At 39.2% G+C, this 17,435-nt stretch overlaps 1 protein-coding gene across 4 annotated transcripts in view; it reads right to left on the bottom strand.

Annotated features, from left to right (window-relative positions):
• Positions 1-17,435, bottom strand: part of BEGAIN (brain enriched guanylate kinase associated) — a 154,108-nt gene that overhangs the window by 108,545 nt on the left and 28,128 nt on the right. For 3 of the 4 annotated variants that reach the window (XM_056493978.1, XM_056493977.1, XM_056493976.1), the window contains one exon: positions 295-323. In XM_056493978.1, coding sequence (XP_056349953.1) covers positions 295-323 — 29 coding nt within the window. Of the gene's footprint in view, positions 1-294; positions 324-17,435 lie in introns of those variants that run through there. The other variant, XM_056493979.1, reaches the window with a different exon arrangement.

A 17,435-nucleotide genomic window follows, 5' to 3' on the forward strand; every position in this document is an offset into this window, starting at 1 on the left:
CAGTAAATGGACAAGTGGCTACAACATTTATATAATCAAATATACTCTGCATCTGGCAATAAAACATGTTTGTGTGTAAAGCATGCTTTCTGAATTGACATCCCTGCAAAACAGATTTACTAGAACAACCACATTCCTTTTCTTTTGTCTCTAAAGCACAGCTTGCCTTGCATCATCATGCAATCCAGTATTCTACTCTGATGGTATTAAGCAAAATATTTTCCAAGAGCCTGTATTGTGCATTGTGCAACAGAACATTTCTATAATGAGATGTAAATAAACTGTCTCACTTACCTTATTTTCTCCATTTCTGCCGCAGAGGCCTACAAGAAATCAAATAACAGGAGCAAGTGAATGAAAGAAAACATTCACTCCGCAGATTTATGCATAGTTAAGGCTTTCCGAATGCTTCTCGACAAGTGGCTGCAAGCGAGCCCCCGGTCTGCATCAGCCGAGATGCCGCCCCGGCTGGGGAGGGAAGGCGAGCGCAGGGGAGCCCGGCAAGCCACGGGCACCAGAATGACTCAGTTGTAGCGCTGAGGCAGGAACGGGGAGGGGAGAAAAAAAAAAAAAAAAAAATTAAAAAAATAAAAAAAGAGGAAGGAAAAAAAGCGAAAAGCGAGCAGCAGCAAGTAACAGGTTAGTGAGCCTCGCGGGTTTCCCGGGGAAAGTTGTGCGGTGCTGAGCGCGGTGGGCATGGCAGGGCAGGGCTGGGCTGGGCTGGGCTGGGCTGAGCTGGGCTGGGCTGAGCCGGGCTGGGCTGGGCTGAGCTGGGCTGAGCCGGGCTGGGCTGCGCTGGGCGCTGCCCGCATCACACCGCCCGGCGCGCATCCATCCCCGCAGCCCGGCTGATGGAGGGACGGGGCTCGCCTCCTCCGAGCGAGCTTCCAGTAATCACAGCACTTCCCTCAAGTAAAGCACTGTCTTGGCAATTAGCATCTCAATGCGCGGAGCCGCCTGGTTAACCCTTCGGCTGCCGCTGCCCCGCCGCCGCGCTCCCGTTCCCCCTCTGCACGGCTCTGCCCATCCTCACTGCCCCTCCTGCAATCCGCCTGCGCTTTTCACCTACAGATGCTCTAATCCGCACTTATCTATAGCACGGAGACTCATTAATTTGTCTAGAATCACTTATCTCCAAAGCGCAGCTTTGTTAACTCTTTGGTTTCTTTTTTTAATCATTATCTCGCGCAGATCCTAAATAAGTGCTCCCATTTCATTTCGGCACAGCACTGGCACACAATCTCATCAGTTCTCTCAGTCTCGCTCTGTTGTAACTAAGGAATGAGCACTCGGAGCAATCTCTAGAGCCAAAAAAAATCCCAGCATCACAGAATCTCTTATTTATACTGGAAGCATTGGCCATTAATCATGAGAAGTTTAAACCTTATTGATTAATGGCTAACAATCATATTTGAGCATGAAATAAATTAAAGATTAAAAATAGAGAAATGTAAATTTAATCAGTTAACCAGCAGGAAATTTGTCAAACTGCCTAATAAAACATCCCAAATGACAAATTGTTGGTTCTCCATTGGGTCACTTGTCTTCCCTTTTTCTCATTTACTTTTGATTTGCCCATTAGAGAAGTTGTCAGTCAGGCTGGTGCTTGCACGGTAATTTCTGATGACAAACATTAAGGATTTTAGCCATTCACCATAACTTGGTAGGCAGTGAGCCAGCTGCAGGAAAAACCCTCCTCAGTTTCTCAGGAACATATGCAATGCATGTGTACATGGTCCTTCTATGTAAGCAGGTATTACATACATGCTTTGTTGGAACCACAAGATTGTGTGTGGAATCTTGAGATTAAAAATGTAACCCAAGGACCCATAATTGCTTTCTCTAATTTGTGTCTATCCATTGAATCCTGCATATCCTGTAGTATGCAGGAAATAGGTTCAGCCTTGCTGATCAGAAAGAGACTTTCTCCCTGGGCATGAGAAGCTACTGGCAAGCCCATGGGTCTGCCAGTTCGGCTCTGCAGGCATCAACTCTCCAACACTGCCCTACTCATCATGTTCCTTTCATTTTTGAGGAGATGACATAGCTCTTTAGCAGGGCTACTCACTATTTCTCTGCCTTGAACTCTGGGAGTCACTGTGAAGACAGGGTGCTTAGAATATCTGATTTCAGAGCTTCTGTTATGGCAATATCTGCAGACATAAAGGGTAGATACCTGGCCTTGCTTTTGCCTAGTGCTCTGAATAATGCTGCACTCATGGGGTCAGTGTGGGGGTTGCTCTGTGTGATTAAATCAAAGTATTGAGAAGAGGAGCTGTAGACTGATGTTTTGGTGATACTCATCTGTGAATGCAAGTGAGTCATTGGCTGCCAATCCTGACAGGAAATTAGTAGGGAGAAAAAAGCACAGCAAATGCCTAACACCAATTCAAACAAGAAAACTAAACCAAGCTGCAATTACTTTTTTTTTTTTTTTTTTCTCCTGGTAGGGCTGGGTTCTCTGCCTCCTCACAGTAAAAGCCCTTTGTTCCATGTAACATGGCCAATTTTCCTTTGGGGCACTGAGGGTGTTCTACTTTGCCTTTCCCTGATGGGTTGTGCAGTAAAGAGGTGGCTCCTCTGTGATGTGGAAGCTGTGGGTTCAGATCAATCCTCTCCAGGAGGATGCTCTGCCCCAGGTCAGGGCCTCTCTGGGCTGCAGCACTGCAGTGCTCTGTTATGTCTTTTGATGGGGATCCACTTCCAGTAAATAAATAGGAGCACAAGACAGGACTAGAGCCTGTATATTCTTCAGCAGATTGCCCTAGCTTCAGCCTAGGGAATCAAATAGATACAAGAAATGGCCAAAATGAAGACAGGAGCCTCTGTAGAAACATAGCTTCCCTCCCAAGCAGTTTATTTTCTCAAATAGCTGTGTCCCTTAGAAAGGTAATTTTTTACCCATTTTTTTTATTTTTCCTTCTCCTTCTTCCATTTCTTCCTTTCCTCAATTTTTAGCTTTTTTTCTTTACTTTTTTTCTCCTCCCCTCTCCCCTTCCCCAAGTACCTCAGCAATTCACAGCTATTTTAAAAGTCTGTGGTATTCTGAAACAGCTCTGTAATCACAAGGTGACATTTTTACTAAGGCAAAATTGCTGTTCCTAGCCAGATCCCTGCCATTGATTTAGCCTGTGGAAGTTTAGAGGTTGCATCATCCTCCCACTGCTGTCTATGAAGGCTTCTATCTGAAACATCTTACTGAACTGATTTAAAAATATATTCTAAACAGCTCTGAATTGGCCACTTGAAGGACAAATCATGACCTTAAAGTCCTATGGGACCTATTTCAAAGCAGATAAACCAAAGTAAATGTTGGTGTAAGAATGTCTTTAATGGTAAGTCATCCATAAATTGTTGCTTGCTAGTGTGTTGATTCATTTCAAGTAATTCTTAATGCCTAAAATGAGCAGTGATTGAAGCTGTATGATTTTTTAAAATTAAATATCTTAAATTAAGATCAGTAATTACCTTTAATTATAAAAATATCAGATGTGATTTATTTACATGGGTTTTTAAAATAATATCATTGCAGTATGACTGAAGAATTTATTTAATTGGCCTAAAAATAACAATTTTTGCTTTTATTATAAAGTTTGGTCAGAGTAACTCAATAGGCTACATTTCTATATACAGTCTCTTTACTTAAAATACTGAGACAGGTTTGAAGATTTTAATTTTTTGCAAACATGTTTGGTGTGGTAACTCTGCTTGGAAACACTTTTGGGCAATGCCTAATAATATTGATAGAAACCTGATTTTTTCCCAAGTGTTTGAAGGAAGCAAGTGTGATTCACCCAACAACTACCAAGACTCCCATTTTTTGAAGTGTTAAACATTTAAAAAACATTATTAAACATAAAAACATTATTCATTTTGGGAGCGGATCTTAAAAAAAGAAATCACTTATCTTTTGTTTCTTTTTTTTTATAATATAATCCCCCGCCCCTCACTTATTCTAGATTGCAAGTTGACTTTCTTTGATATTCTTTGAGAACAAAGTCATTTGCTAGCTTGAATGAAAGCATGGATGCTGTTAATGCAAACCCCAGGAAATTTTACTGTGCTTTTTTCCCTCTTTAGAATATCATTATTGCCTTTTAGACACACAATAACCTCTGGGTTGTTTTCAAGTTGGCAGAGTGGATGAAGGATACTGTGATCCCCTAACCTTTTATCTTTCCATGTTTCATTAATGAGTCAAACAAGCTCCATACAATGGCAGAATATTCTTAGTCATTGACAGACATAAAGTTTAGTGTAGTGATCCAGTTGTTTGGGTTTTTTATATAATCAGTGTCAACGGTATTGATTATTGGATCTAAACATACTTTTAATGAAAAAGCCATGTTGATGGTCTATCATTCTATTCAGTTCATATTGTTTATGTTTTATTTCTTTTATGATTCCTTTCTGAGGGATAAGCAATCATGAGATTTCAGATCATTCTGATGTCTAATGAGATTTCCTTCCTCTAAGATCTTAAGGTTAATTTTCATACTTCTGCCCAATGTATGTGTGAAAAAGTACCCTGGAGTGAATTTTTAATTTTACTTATTATCTTTTGTTTTCTTGGAGAAAGCTGTTTCATTTTAGAGGGAAGGACTGGACCCAGAGTTTGGCTCAGTGCTCACCAAATCTTCCCACTGTGTTCAGTGGCTTTGGGGTCCCACGTTGGCTTGATGCTGCCAAAGGCACCAGAAAAGAAAGCCTAGCAGGAAGTTACTGCCACCCATTTGTTCTTACTGTTTACTGAGACTTGTTTATTATTGTGGAAGTTACTTTTATTTCTTTGTTGAGGAAAGCTGTAAATGAGGGCTTATTCACAGCTAAAGTTGTCTGGACTTCTGGCACATTTGTATATTGCCACGTTTTCTATCCAACTATATTACTTTGACAATCTTTTGTGCTCACTGTTGTACTAAAGTTTTATTGATAGAAACCACTGTGGTCCTTTTCCCTTTCTTTTCCTACAGAGTACAAGAGTTAAAGATTTGATTTAATAAAAATTACAGACTACATAATTTGATAGGATCAATCTTTAATTAGATGTTAATCAATATTTAGAGATGTCTTTTATTGGCTTTAAAGTACCACTCAGGCAATGCCTGAAGAAAGACTAACATTTAATCTACAGAAACTTTAAAAGAGCTGGAAGAATTGTCCATTAGCATCTGATTGCATTGAATGTATCTGATAGATGTTTATGAAGGAAGTATCATCTTTCTGTAAAATTCTTGCCTGAAATTTTCATGGAGGTAGATAGAAAATTAGGTGTAGTTGCCACTGGAATAGATATTTTGCTCAGAGAGCATGTGCTCCAGCCAAACCTCCACACCATGGGCCATTGAACACCTCCACTATGCTCATCTGAAGATAATTCATATATAAAAGGTGAAGAGGTTTAACATGAGGGAAGAAGGCAGAAGCTGCCAAGAGTAACAGCCTTTATCCTTTCCATACTAGAGAACTTGCTGGAGCCACTGAAATGAAATTCCTCTTGGGAAAAGGAACATCACACATGTTAGAAGGAAAGGGAGGGTTCCATTAAGCTGTGGAGGGTTTTCACATTGGACACAAGGAAGAGAATTTGTCAAGCAGTTCTGACTTACCAACCACAAGCAAGTCATAACAAATCTCTCAACACCACCAGGAGTAGCATTGCACTTCCCCAGCACTCCCTCCCTGCCTGGGATCAACTTCTGATGTTTCTCAGTGTTAGAAAGGGAATCCTCCACAGCAACACTTTGTTACAAATGAAAACTCAAGATGCTTGGGACTAACTGCAAACAGCAAAAATATGGTACAAATGGACATAACTCAGCAAACAAAAAAATAAATTGTCTTTTTTAATTCTTAGAGCAGATAACTAAGCTCAACATCCAGAATTTTTACACTGCACCAGTGCACCTGTAGTCTGTCATGCAATGTCCATGAGGCAGCTGGGATCCATCTTGGAACAGTTATATTTGTTTTTACCCTGTTTTTCTGAACACTACTAAATTGGTTAAATCAGAGGGTGATTTAACCATGTTAAATTTTGTATGACCAGTTCACTCTTTGACCTTGTACCAATTTTATGTTTAAAGCTTATTACTCCCACCCTGTTTTTACATTCCCATACACATTTATGAAGAGATGTTTTATCTGAGAAGGAAAACAAGATGTGATTCTCTGACTGCTCACAGAAGATTGTACTCCTTTCCCTCAGTCATTTCAGTATTCCTTCTCTGGATCTCTTCCAAATTACCTTAAATCTGATTTGAAAATGGGTGATCAAAACATGCATCATGTACAAAGCACCTTGGCAGTACCTTGTGTGGTATATGTATGCTTCAGTGACTCTAAAGAAAATATATTGGCAGTGCATCTTGAGCTTGTCTCAGATTTCTGGTGGTTCTCTCTCACTGGAGGCTCACAGCTGTTTTACAGTCTAACAACACACCTGGATCTCTGTTTCTCTGCTGCTGCCAAATGATGAGCTCCACAAAATAAAGTCTTGATGTAAATATGATGTGTTAAAATTCCATTATTCTGCTTATAAATAAACCAGTTCTTATGTGAGTTTCCTAGTTGTTGTCAGTACCTCAAAATGCCTTTATTATGTAGGCAATCTTGTTTATTGGCTCAAAGTCACTAGCAAGGACTTGGAACAAAATGTGTCCAAAATCTTCTTTGAAAGTTTCAATAACCCCTTTCCAACATATCAGACCTCCATTTTAACATTTACATATGTTTTTCATTCAGATTAATCATCTTGAATTACTCTCCATTTTGTAAGTTTTAGACAGTAATTCTCAACTGAGCACTTTCTGATCTACTTTGTGCAAATCTAGATAGTTGATGACTTGTTCCCTGAGTATGAAATTGCTTCCCTTAACAAAAAGTCACTTTTGCAAAAGCTGTCATGTTTTATGCCACCTCTCTTCATCCTTGATTGCTCAGCTTGCTTGACCATGAAGCCTTTGCTTCACTTCATGTTTCCTTTTGTCTTCACCACTCAGGATATATTTGTACCATTGCATGCAGAGAAAAGCTTTGCTTCTGAGCTTGCCTATTCATGTGTCAACTGAGCAGGATTTTGGGCTGGGAATACTGCAGGATTCCTGATATCAGCAGAGGGAATAATAGTAGCAGTAGTTTGAATCTGCCTTAATTATGATGGTTTCTGTTAAATCTTACTCAGATATCCTCCAATTATTCCCTGTTCACTATCATTCATACTGAAAGATGAGGCAGAGAATGTCTTTAGGAACTGGACAACATCTAAGTTATTCTGAACTTCCGCCTGACCTCCAACATAAATTAGGTCTTCCTTTTTTTTTTTTTTTTGTTTTTTTTTTTTTGGTTTTTTTTTTTTTTTTGTTTTTTTTTTTTTGTTTTTGTTTTATTTTTCTGCCTGTATGGTTGAAGACTTTTTCATCACTAGTGTTCTAAAAATCATTAGCAGGGTCTGACCTCACTGAATTTTTGGCTGAAGCAGACTGGGGAATAATCATAGCAGAAATAAGATTTTAAAAAACGGGGAATTTTTCTCACAACAGGCATTTAAATTCTCCATGACACATCCTGCATGTGTGAACATGTATCAAATAACAACATATTAAATTGAAAATGTAACCTGCAGGCTTCTCTTTTGCATGGTTGGGAAAACATGACATTCTCAAGCTGTTTTATTTCCTAATATTTTAGAATCTTTGTTTTGCTTCCTTAGTTTCTTTTACACTCTGTAAAGTCTCAGAGCCACACTCCCAACAGGGGTAAATTAGCAGAGCTCCACTGAAGTGAAGTCTTGCTGATTTATATCACTAGAGGTTCTGCTTTTAAATGGCTGTTTCAATGAGTCAAGCTGATTTCTGTCATACCCAGTACCCCCAAGTAGCATGAACATTGCAGTTTCTCTCAAAAATGATCCCAAAAGAACCTACACCTCTTCTCCATGTCACTGGGCAAACCATCCAGTGAAATCTGAACAAAGACCTTTGAAAACAGGGGGCTTCCTGCCTTAAAATGATAGTTCAGACTCCACTTAAATTACCCAGTACATTTTTGCTCAATTAGGTTATTTGAACCTGTGCATGTAGCTACTGTGATTAAAAGCCTGCTTTTTATAAAAACAGTCCTTGTAGTCATCAGCAGAGATGAGGATCCATAGTGCTAGGAGCTGTACAAACTCTTCAAATCAAAAGGAAATGTTCCCAGATGACCTGACCAACTAAAATAAGGACAGATAGGTCCAGTATTTTTGTTTCCTTTATGGTGCAGCAACACAGCAGCACTTGTGACAATGGATTGATGAACTGTTTTTTCAGAGTTGTTCATCTTCCTATGATGCTGTAACACTACAAAAGGTTAAAATAGTGAGGTGAAGCCACACTGCTTGCCCAACCAATCCTCTGTACATTTCAGCTCCATCCAGTGTGACCCCACTAGTCAGGGTGTAGCTGTAAATACTCTGAGACTGAGGAGACAGAGGAAAATGCAATCTAGTTGGCTGAATGGACTCTGTCTCCTAAACTAATACATAACACTGCTCACTGCACATTGCCAGTACACACATGTGGTACAGAGTGTGGCAGCTGTGAATACAGACATGGTATTAAAGCATTTAGCAGCAGCAGTTGTCATTTTAAAAGCCCCTGTTTGGCAATAGATAATAAAAAGTGGTATCTGGTACAGTCAGGAGTAACTGCAATATCCTGGAGCACTGATTGGGTGGGAATGGATTTGTAGTGGGTGGGAACAAGGTTTGGGTTATCATGACCCAGGATGGCACAGGAAATTCTAACATAGCTGCTCCTATGAACTCCTGTGCCTGCATCTTTGTATCTCCATGTATGTCCCTACATGGTGAGGATGCTTTGTTCATGGATATTGAGGATGGAAAGTGGGAGACAGAGATGAGAGGACAAGCAGAACTGCAAAATTCATATATCCTACACTTGTAGAACTGTTTATTACAAACCATTCATTTTATGCTCTAACTGCATCTATACCTGTCTAGATTATAAAAGTAATTATGTGGGGACCTGTTAAACAAAACTTCACCTTTAATTCTTTTTGTGGTCCCCAGTTCTGTGCCCTGTGCTTAGAACCACCCCTAAAGGAAAGGTTCAGAAGAAGGCAACCAGAATCCTAAGACAGCCAAAAAACTTCCTATCAAAGCCAATATTTCAATGAATAAAGATGTTTTAAACAGGGTAAAGATGGCTGTTAAGAAATTGGAGATTACCATTTTTTGTGTTCAGTGTCGATTAAATAGGAAATAATGGACTCAAAGTGAAGACAAAAAATGTAGAGAAAGTGTTAGAGGCATTATTTTAATCACAGAGATAGTTATGGACAGAGGAGATTTCCCACAATAGCTGTGGCATGTTCCATAAAGATTGGAAGGATGTACATGCAACTTCCCTTTCTTGGGACAGGAGGACAGACCAGACATATTTTATGGTCTTCCTGACTCTTCTGAGCCCATGAACAAAGAATATAAATCAGTACAAACATTTCTTATAACAAGCAGATTTTTCTCTCTGCTTTACTGCCTTCAACATGAGTCAGTTCCCAAGGCACCAGTGCTTCCCTGGGACCTGAACACTGGCACCTGAGCAGGACATTTGTGCTCATGGCTTTGTCACTTGTGAGTTGTCTATGGACAGGGAAGAGTAAACCAAACAAGGTGCACCAATATACCCAGGCACTATCACAATTCCTTCAAAAGAAAGGCAAACTTCAAAGCTTTCACTTCTCCTGTCACAACACTGGTGGAAAACATTATCTGTTTATTGATTTGCCTTATTTTTCATCCTAATTCCAACCAATGGGAGTGGGGCTTCAAAGTCATACCAGGGGTGTTACATCTATTTCTGGAACAACAGTAATTCCAGGGAATAAAAAGCCATGGCCTGTGATAGATCATTTGGATTTTTGCCCATAATTGTTTAAGAGAACCCAACTTAAGCAATAAAAGAATGAGGCCAGAGAATAATGCTAAGGAGATCTTTGATCTTCCTGCTTCAAACCTTCACCAAAGGAACAGGAATTTCACAACAGATAAAAAGAAAATCTTCCCAAACCCAGACTAGAAGGGAGCTAGGATGTTACTCCAATGAAATTATCTTGTTCTAGTCACAACTTTGACTTAGGTGCCAGGAAAGTATAAATGTGGGGAAGCAAAGAGGAGATCATATTCCTAGAAGTGCTGTTGGTTGATGCTGCTTTTCTTTTTATGCCAGTGCAAAACCTGCCTTGTACATTTGTGCCCTCAGTTTTCTTAGGGTGCATGCAAGTTATGCATCTGTAAAACAGGTGTGTCTCAGCCCTTCTCTGTTAAATTGTAGTGTTTTCTGCTGCCCACATAGAGGTCAGGAGATGAAGAGGAATCATCATATTTTATTAATATATATCTGTATAATATGTGGATGTATTTATGTGGATAACTCACTTAGAGCCTTAAGATGGTGAATATTAATTACCATCAAATTAATCTGCTAGGTAAAACAGGGCTTAGAGAAGTAATGTTTTAAAGAAAGCTTGAGTTCCTTGAGGGAGTCCCAGGGCTAGGCAGTGATATTAAAAGGCAGAAGAGACTTGAACTTTATTGTCCTCAGTTTTTAACTAATTTGCTAACTACGTCATCTCTCTCTGTACCACTTTCTAGGCATGAAAGCAAAAAAAACTCCTTTTGCCAGTTTCCCTCTGCACTCCTGCATGAGCCAGCCAGGTTCTCACTCCAATATTGCCTGGGAAATATTTCCTAAGCTGCAGTGATTTTTTGTTTCTGCAAAGCCACAATATCACAGGTGTGTGTCAGCATTGCTGAGATCCACAGGTGTCATTGAAATAATTTAAAGTATAATATAAGGTGACTTTTATTCTGGACTTGGATGTTGTCTTAATTGCTACAGGGTCATCAGAGGTCTTTTTATTTTCACTGCACTGTGCATTAACATTCTTCTCAGGGTTTCTTTTCTGGGAGTTTAAAGAAGTCTGTTCTTACTCCTACACAAAACGTGGAATTGCCAGGCTTTGCTGTGGAGACATTAAATCAGACTCTGGAGATTCCTTTGTCGAGAAGGAAGCTGTATTGTTAAAATTACATCTGGCTTTTGCACGTGTCACATTTCACAGGAGCATTGAGCCTGTATTATCTAGTGGCTTTGCCTGCAGTCTTTCTTCACACAGTGCTATTTTTAGATCTTCATACTGCTGGAATTCAATAGTCTAGTTGTCAAGGCAAGCACGAGAAGATAGTTAAGGTTGAATTTGTCAATGATTCAGCCATGTTCGTTGCTACTATTACTATATAATCTTACCATAGTGGGGGACAAATACCACATTTAGGACATGTAATTGCATGGAACTGTCAGGCTTTAGATTGAAATTATAAAGTGCTTAAATATAATTACAATCCATGTTTGAATCATTGCAGAGTAAGTAGAAGATTATCAGAAGACTCTGGGGGAAGCTATGGTTTTTCTGAGAGGAATGACAGTCACCCACGCTGTGACTTCAGCTAACATTTTACCCTTGGTCCATTTTACCCTTGGTCCATTTTACCCTTGGTCCATTTTACCCTCTCTCCTGCCCCTTTTGTCTCTGTGGGCACTTTCTTTCATATACTCATACAGACACATGAAGGAGAAAAGAGTTTGGCCATGGTGTTAGGTGAGGACAGTGTAGGATCAGATCAGAACATTATTCTGTCCTGGTGCATGGGAAGAAATGAAGGCATTTGGAGTTAAATAGAATCAGGATTAAAATCCATAAAAAGGCTGGCTCCAGTCACCTGCAGGTTGGGGTTTAATATTGTGGTGTTACACTGAATAACTGAAAAGCCAAGAATGAGAAAATAGACATGATTCTTCATAGGTGAATACCTTTGTAGCATATTCCTATTTAAACCATATTAAAGGCAGTGATCCAGTAGAGCATAAAACCGATATGGAGCTCTGATCACAAGTGTTATTTCATTGAAAATAGCATGCTCTTGTGCTTAGCAGAGCTCCTGGGTCATGAAGAATACAGAATTTTAAAGATCACCAAATGACAGACCTGAGTGATTTCCAAGATCCTCACTATGCCCTCTCAGTCACTGCAATAAAATGACTCTGATTTAGCAGACAGGGGCTATTTACCTTAATGTAGTTAAAATTAGGAGTCAGTGCCAAAACAGGGTGTCACCCCTGCCTCTGACTGCAGGAATTCTGGGGTGTTTAGGTGCCAGGGGCACCAATGCACTCCTGCTGATGCAGCTGTGACCTGGGAGGAGCCAGAGGTGCAGGGGAAAGGAGCTGATTTTAAAGGGTGCAGATTGTCTGGGGATGGCCAAATGCTCCCTCTGAACTGCCTTAAATCAGCTCAGCTCTTCCTGTGCTGGCAAAAACTTGTCAGCACACTGAAAACAAGTTTCTAGATATCAGACACTCAAGGTATTATTGATTAAAAAAGGATTTAAGGGTGCCATATTATAGATACAAGATAAATACCTACTTGGAGAAATCCAAGGACTCTTAAATTTTCCTGTTGTACAAACTTTAGTTTAAATCACAATTTTTAAACAATAAGCCATAAACTTCAGTTGTTTGAGTGCTGTCTGGCAGGAAAACCTGATTATTGCCAGTTTGTTCTTTGCAGTGTGAAAGATTTGCAGGACGAAACAGCAGTCTCCTAGCAACCACAGATCCTCTAAAAATCTTCTCTTTGATAGTTCTTAAAATATGTTAATGCCACTAGATATTGCAAAATAAAACATTGGGATCCATACCTAATGAAAGGAGGAATTTTAGTTTATATCTTCAACCCAGAATAACAATGAACTAGTCAACAACAGTTCTGACAGAGTCACTCAACCCAGTTTGGGTTGCTAACCATTTTTGTTTTGTTTCATTAGATCTGCATTACTAAATCCCAGTAGTGCAAATGCTAATACTAATAATTGTGTATATGAGCAGTCCCAGTGAACTTCATGTGACTATTTATGTGTTTAATTACTTGCTGGACTGAAGATTTACTGTCCGAATTTTAGTGGGCAATATTTTAAAGGACTGCTCCTCTCTCTTCCCCTGGTTATCTACAGGCATCTTTTTAGGAGATTATTCTCTGACAATTTTTTATACACATGCTGAGAAATAGAGAATTTAAATCTTGAAAGCAAAGTTCAAAGCTCACATTCTTATGGGAGATTTTGATTCAGCAATTATCTTGTCCTCAGAGCATCTACAGAGTGCCTCACCCCTCCAAAGTGCAGTAAATCTTTCAGGGTGAGGCCTGAGAGCAGGAGAGAAATAAAAAAGGAGCAAGCATGTTAATCAATTGAAATGCCTACTTCCAGGGACAGCTGCAGTGGTGTGCCAACAGACATCAAAAGGGCTGCACAGATGTAAGCCAGCCCAGGATGCAAGACTCTGCATCTAATGTAGAATCCCAAAGGATTTATTCATGCTGCTGCTTTGCTATTTTTAATGAATGAAGCAGGAAGGACCATAGTGCCAGGCAGAACTTATTGTAAGGGAGTGAAATTCCTATTTCTGAAAAATAAGGAGGAGGGTTCACAAATGGTTTTTTGTCCCCCCTCAAGCGTGCCTTTCTGAAGAGACAAAAGAATTAAACAAAGAACAAACTGTATGAAATAGCTTCTCAGGAATCTTGGAATTAGCAAAAATGTGTCTTTCCATGTGGAGCTGAGCTATAAAGAGCACATGCAGGCTAAGTGTCTCTAGGGGAGTTGAGACAGACAATGTGTAACATTTCTCATCCATTTCTACTGATTATTGTTTAAGTGCCATAGGATCTCATTAGTTTGGTCTTTATTATGTTTGTTATAGAGGCTTCATGAAAGGGAAAAAGTATTTTCCTTATTCCTCTTATAGGCAAAGGACAGCTGACCATTTGTCAATATCTGCTGGGCTTATTGTAGAGTGAAGAGAGTTGATAGAACAGAAGTGAAGCAGCTGAGAGGCAGTGCCTGTCTGTCTGTCTCCTCCAGAGCAGCCCTGCCTGAGCTCTTGAGTGCAAGAAGAAGGGGACTTTCCTTCTGATTAGAGCATTTCTATTTGTAGCATATTGAAAGGAGCTGCCACTAATTTCTGTGCATGTAATCAGTAAGCAAAGCTGCAGCACAGTGGAGGGGGATTCTCCAGGTAATGAGTTCTCTGTAACTGAGGACTGTGGCCTTCTTTTGTGCAACTGTAAACAGGTATTTCTAGATCTAGACTTCTTAAACTGCTAAGAAATATTGCAGGTATCTGACTGTGTCCTTGCATGAAGCTCTGACATTCAGAATCTTTTTAGAAGCTGCTGCAAAGGCAAGGAAATGTCTTTCTGTGAGTTCACTGGTGTGTTCTGTCTATAGATACAGTCACTCAGATGATTACTGCAATGATCCAAAAGTAAAGCCTTTTACAAACTTTATTTATTTATAAGTGAAATTATAAGCAAAAAATGAAGATTGAAAACAGGACTAAAATATTTCTCTATTTTTATCCTAACCCTTATCTAGCAAAAAATTATGTTGGAATTTCATCATTTTATGACTATAAAGAAATATCTTTTTCCTCTATTCAACAAGACTTTGTTTCTTTATGCCTCCATCACTGTTTAGCACAGCAGCACAGCTTGTTCCCAAGTTTGATTTCTTGTTATAAACCAGACAGATTATGCAAACTGTCCTCTTTTGTGACCCCATATTATTTGTGAGCCACAGACCATATGTGAAGCAGTGCTACTGACCAAGGTCAGTCAGCCACCTATTCACATCCCAGGTGGCTGCTGTTGAGACTGGAAAAAGGGACTGAAACATAAGGAGAGCCTATCAAAAGCCTATAGAGAGAAGAAGAATGGAGAGGTATCAAATAATGACAGCCTGCAAACTTGTCATGTAGCACTAAATAAATTTGTAAGAGAAGTATTATTGCTTTAAAAATGTATCTTCCAGTGCTTTGCTAGGCTAATGGTTTTCCAATGAATACCTGACAAAGAGTTGGGGAGCAGAGGTTCTTGCTTTTCCCAAACTGCAGAGACATAATAAAACTTCTCTCTTTCTCAGGAGGTCGACAGAAAGTCACTGAATACTGAGTGTTTATAAAAGAAATGCTTTTAATATGGGCCAGGGAAGGCTCTCCCTTACCAAATGCCAGTGGAAGAGACTGAGCAGAGCCACACCAAAGTGACTTCAGTCAGAGTGTCCCTGTTAATTATCTCCAAAATGCTTCTGGATAGATACAAATGGAAAAAGAGTGGGAGTAGAGAGGATTTTGCTCCACTGGCACCAGAACAGGTGTTTTGGGGGTGGGTTTTCTTTAGCTGTTATTATTTCAAAGGGACTGGACATATTTTGAACTCTGTTATGCCCATCACTGCTCTAGGAGAATGGCAGGTTTGGGCATCAGAAAGACAAATACATAAGGATGAACATCAGTCACTTGCAAAGACTCAAGGATGTTGTTGCATAGGCTTGGAGAAACAAACATCTAAATGGGACCCTGATAAATTAATGAACAGTGCTTTATAAATAGTGCCACTGCATGCTGGCTTTCCAGTCAAGGTTAAATGGAGACATAGTGACTTCTTTCAAGAAGTCAACTTGTGATTCAAGCAGCAAAGAAACCCTGTTAGAAACCTTGATTCAATTATTTCATGTACTTCACATTTCCTTACCAGTAAGCTTCTTAAACCCTACTATTCTCAAGGTAAACAACTGCACTCACATGTGGAGGTTTAGGATCTAAGTCTCCATTTATCCTACAATTTACAGTTCACCAGCACTACAAATATCACTGTTTGTCCCTGTATTTTTATGTAATAATCATACAGAGACAATTACAGTCATATTTTTAATTGAGTTGGGAAAGCTGTATTATTACTGCATTGATTTAATGGAAAAGACAAGGATAATATTACTAATAAAGATCCAACTAGTTAAGCTCTATAAACTGAAATGCATTTTATATCTGTCAAAGGTTTTATTTTGCATTTAAATTGATTTTTTGTATCAAAGAGGGAAGATGTTGCTGTGGTTCAAGACTTCATCTAGTTTACAAATGTTGCTTTTCACCTCATTGAGTGGCAAGGAGACTACTCAGGAGATTGATTTGTCTTAGTATCTCTGTATTGATACCTGTAAAACAAAGATTGTAAACAAAACTTCACAACATCACAAATAGGGAGAGAGAAAAAGAATCAAGGACTGTGAAATCTTCAAAAGCAAAAAGGGATGGACTTAGTAAAAAAAAGCCCCACAGGCAGTGTCATATCTGTAAAACATTTATGCTTGACTATGACAAGGAAATGGGGCATTAAATTAGGTATAAATTAAATTGAAGGCATATTTATTTTGGTAGTGATCTTTGGTATCACAAAAGCCTTGTGAACACAAAGCTGTAAAATAATGACCCTTGTCCAGAAATAAGCAAAGGGAAGCTGTGCACCTGCCAAATGCTCTGTAGTGAATTAGAGAGAATTTTAGGGCTGAGAATCTGCCTGAGACATTAATCAGGGATAGGCAGGTCGATAAACAGTAAAACATATAAGCACCTGCAATAAATGTAAGGGCAAATTGCTTTCTGGGTGGCCAAATTGGAAAAAGGGAGAACTTTAGGGTAGGGAATGATCATCTCATACAGTTGTATATTTCTTCTTCAAACAGTGAAAACACGAGGAACTCAAGTAAGAGAATCAAAGTATTATCACCAGGGTGGCAGTATACAGAATCCATTGAACAAAAAAAAAATATATGAAGCATAAAATAAAAGGAAGTGAGATAGTTAAGTAAAATAAGGAGGAGTTACAAAGAACATATCCAGAAAATCCAGGAGAAAATGGAAAAAATAAGGCTGAGCAGACAAAGTTTTGGTATATAATATTTTGACATTTTTGAAATCAAGTTGCCAAGAGACTTTTCCCACAAACACTGTAGGAAAATGTCAGAGCCAACCAAAGAAAGCCCTTCCTATGAAATCCTTTTACTAGTGGGAAAGGATCTAAATTTACAGACTGTAATTCTGTCTCTATTGATCTCCTGTGTGATTTTTGCTGTTTGATGCAACTGTTTTCAGAATTCCCTCCAACATATTCCTCTAGGATAGAGAATTCACTTTAACTTCCAGCTTGGTGTTAGTATTTTTCAGTGAGAAGATGACATCATGCTTCTCTCTCTTAAACCAAAGGGAATGCAAGGATTTGCCTGTAAGCCTGTACTTCAGACATCACTGGGAAAGGGCTGCTGGGATCATCTCCTCTTTAAGGCTGCAGTGAGGCCAGTCTGCATCCTGGCTATGACTAAAAGCCAAATGAACCCTCTGAAAGAAATATTTCATGCTGCCAGGTCATTATTTCAAAAAGAAAAGCTGCTTTTTTTCTCTTTAGAGCAATAACTGACACACACAAAATGAGCTAGTCAAGTTTTATAGGGAGAATTCATATATTTTATTACACCAGTTGGT

This window comes from Oenanthe melanoleuca, chromosome 5, assembly GCF_029582105.1.
Source record: "Oenanthe melanoleuca isolate GR-GAL-2019-014 chromosome 5, OMel1.0, whole genome shotgun sequence".
In the NCBI taxonomy this organism is placed as follows: domain Eukaryota; kingdom Metazoa; phylum Chordata; class Aves; order Passeriformes; family Muscicapidae; genus Oenanthe; species Oenanthe melanoleuca.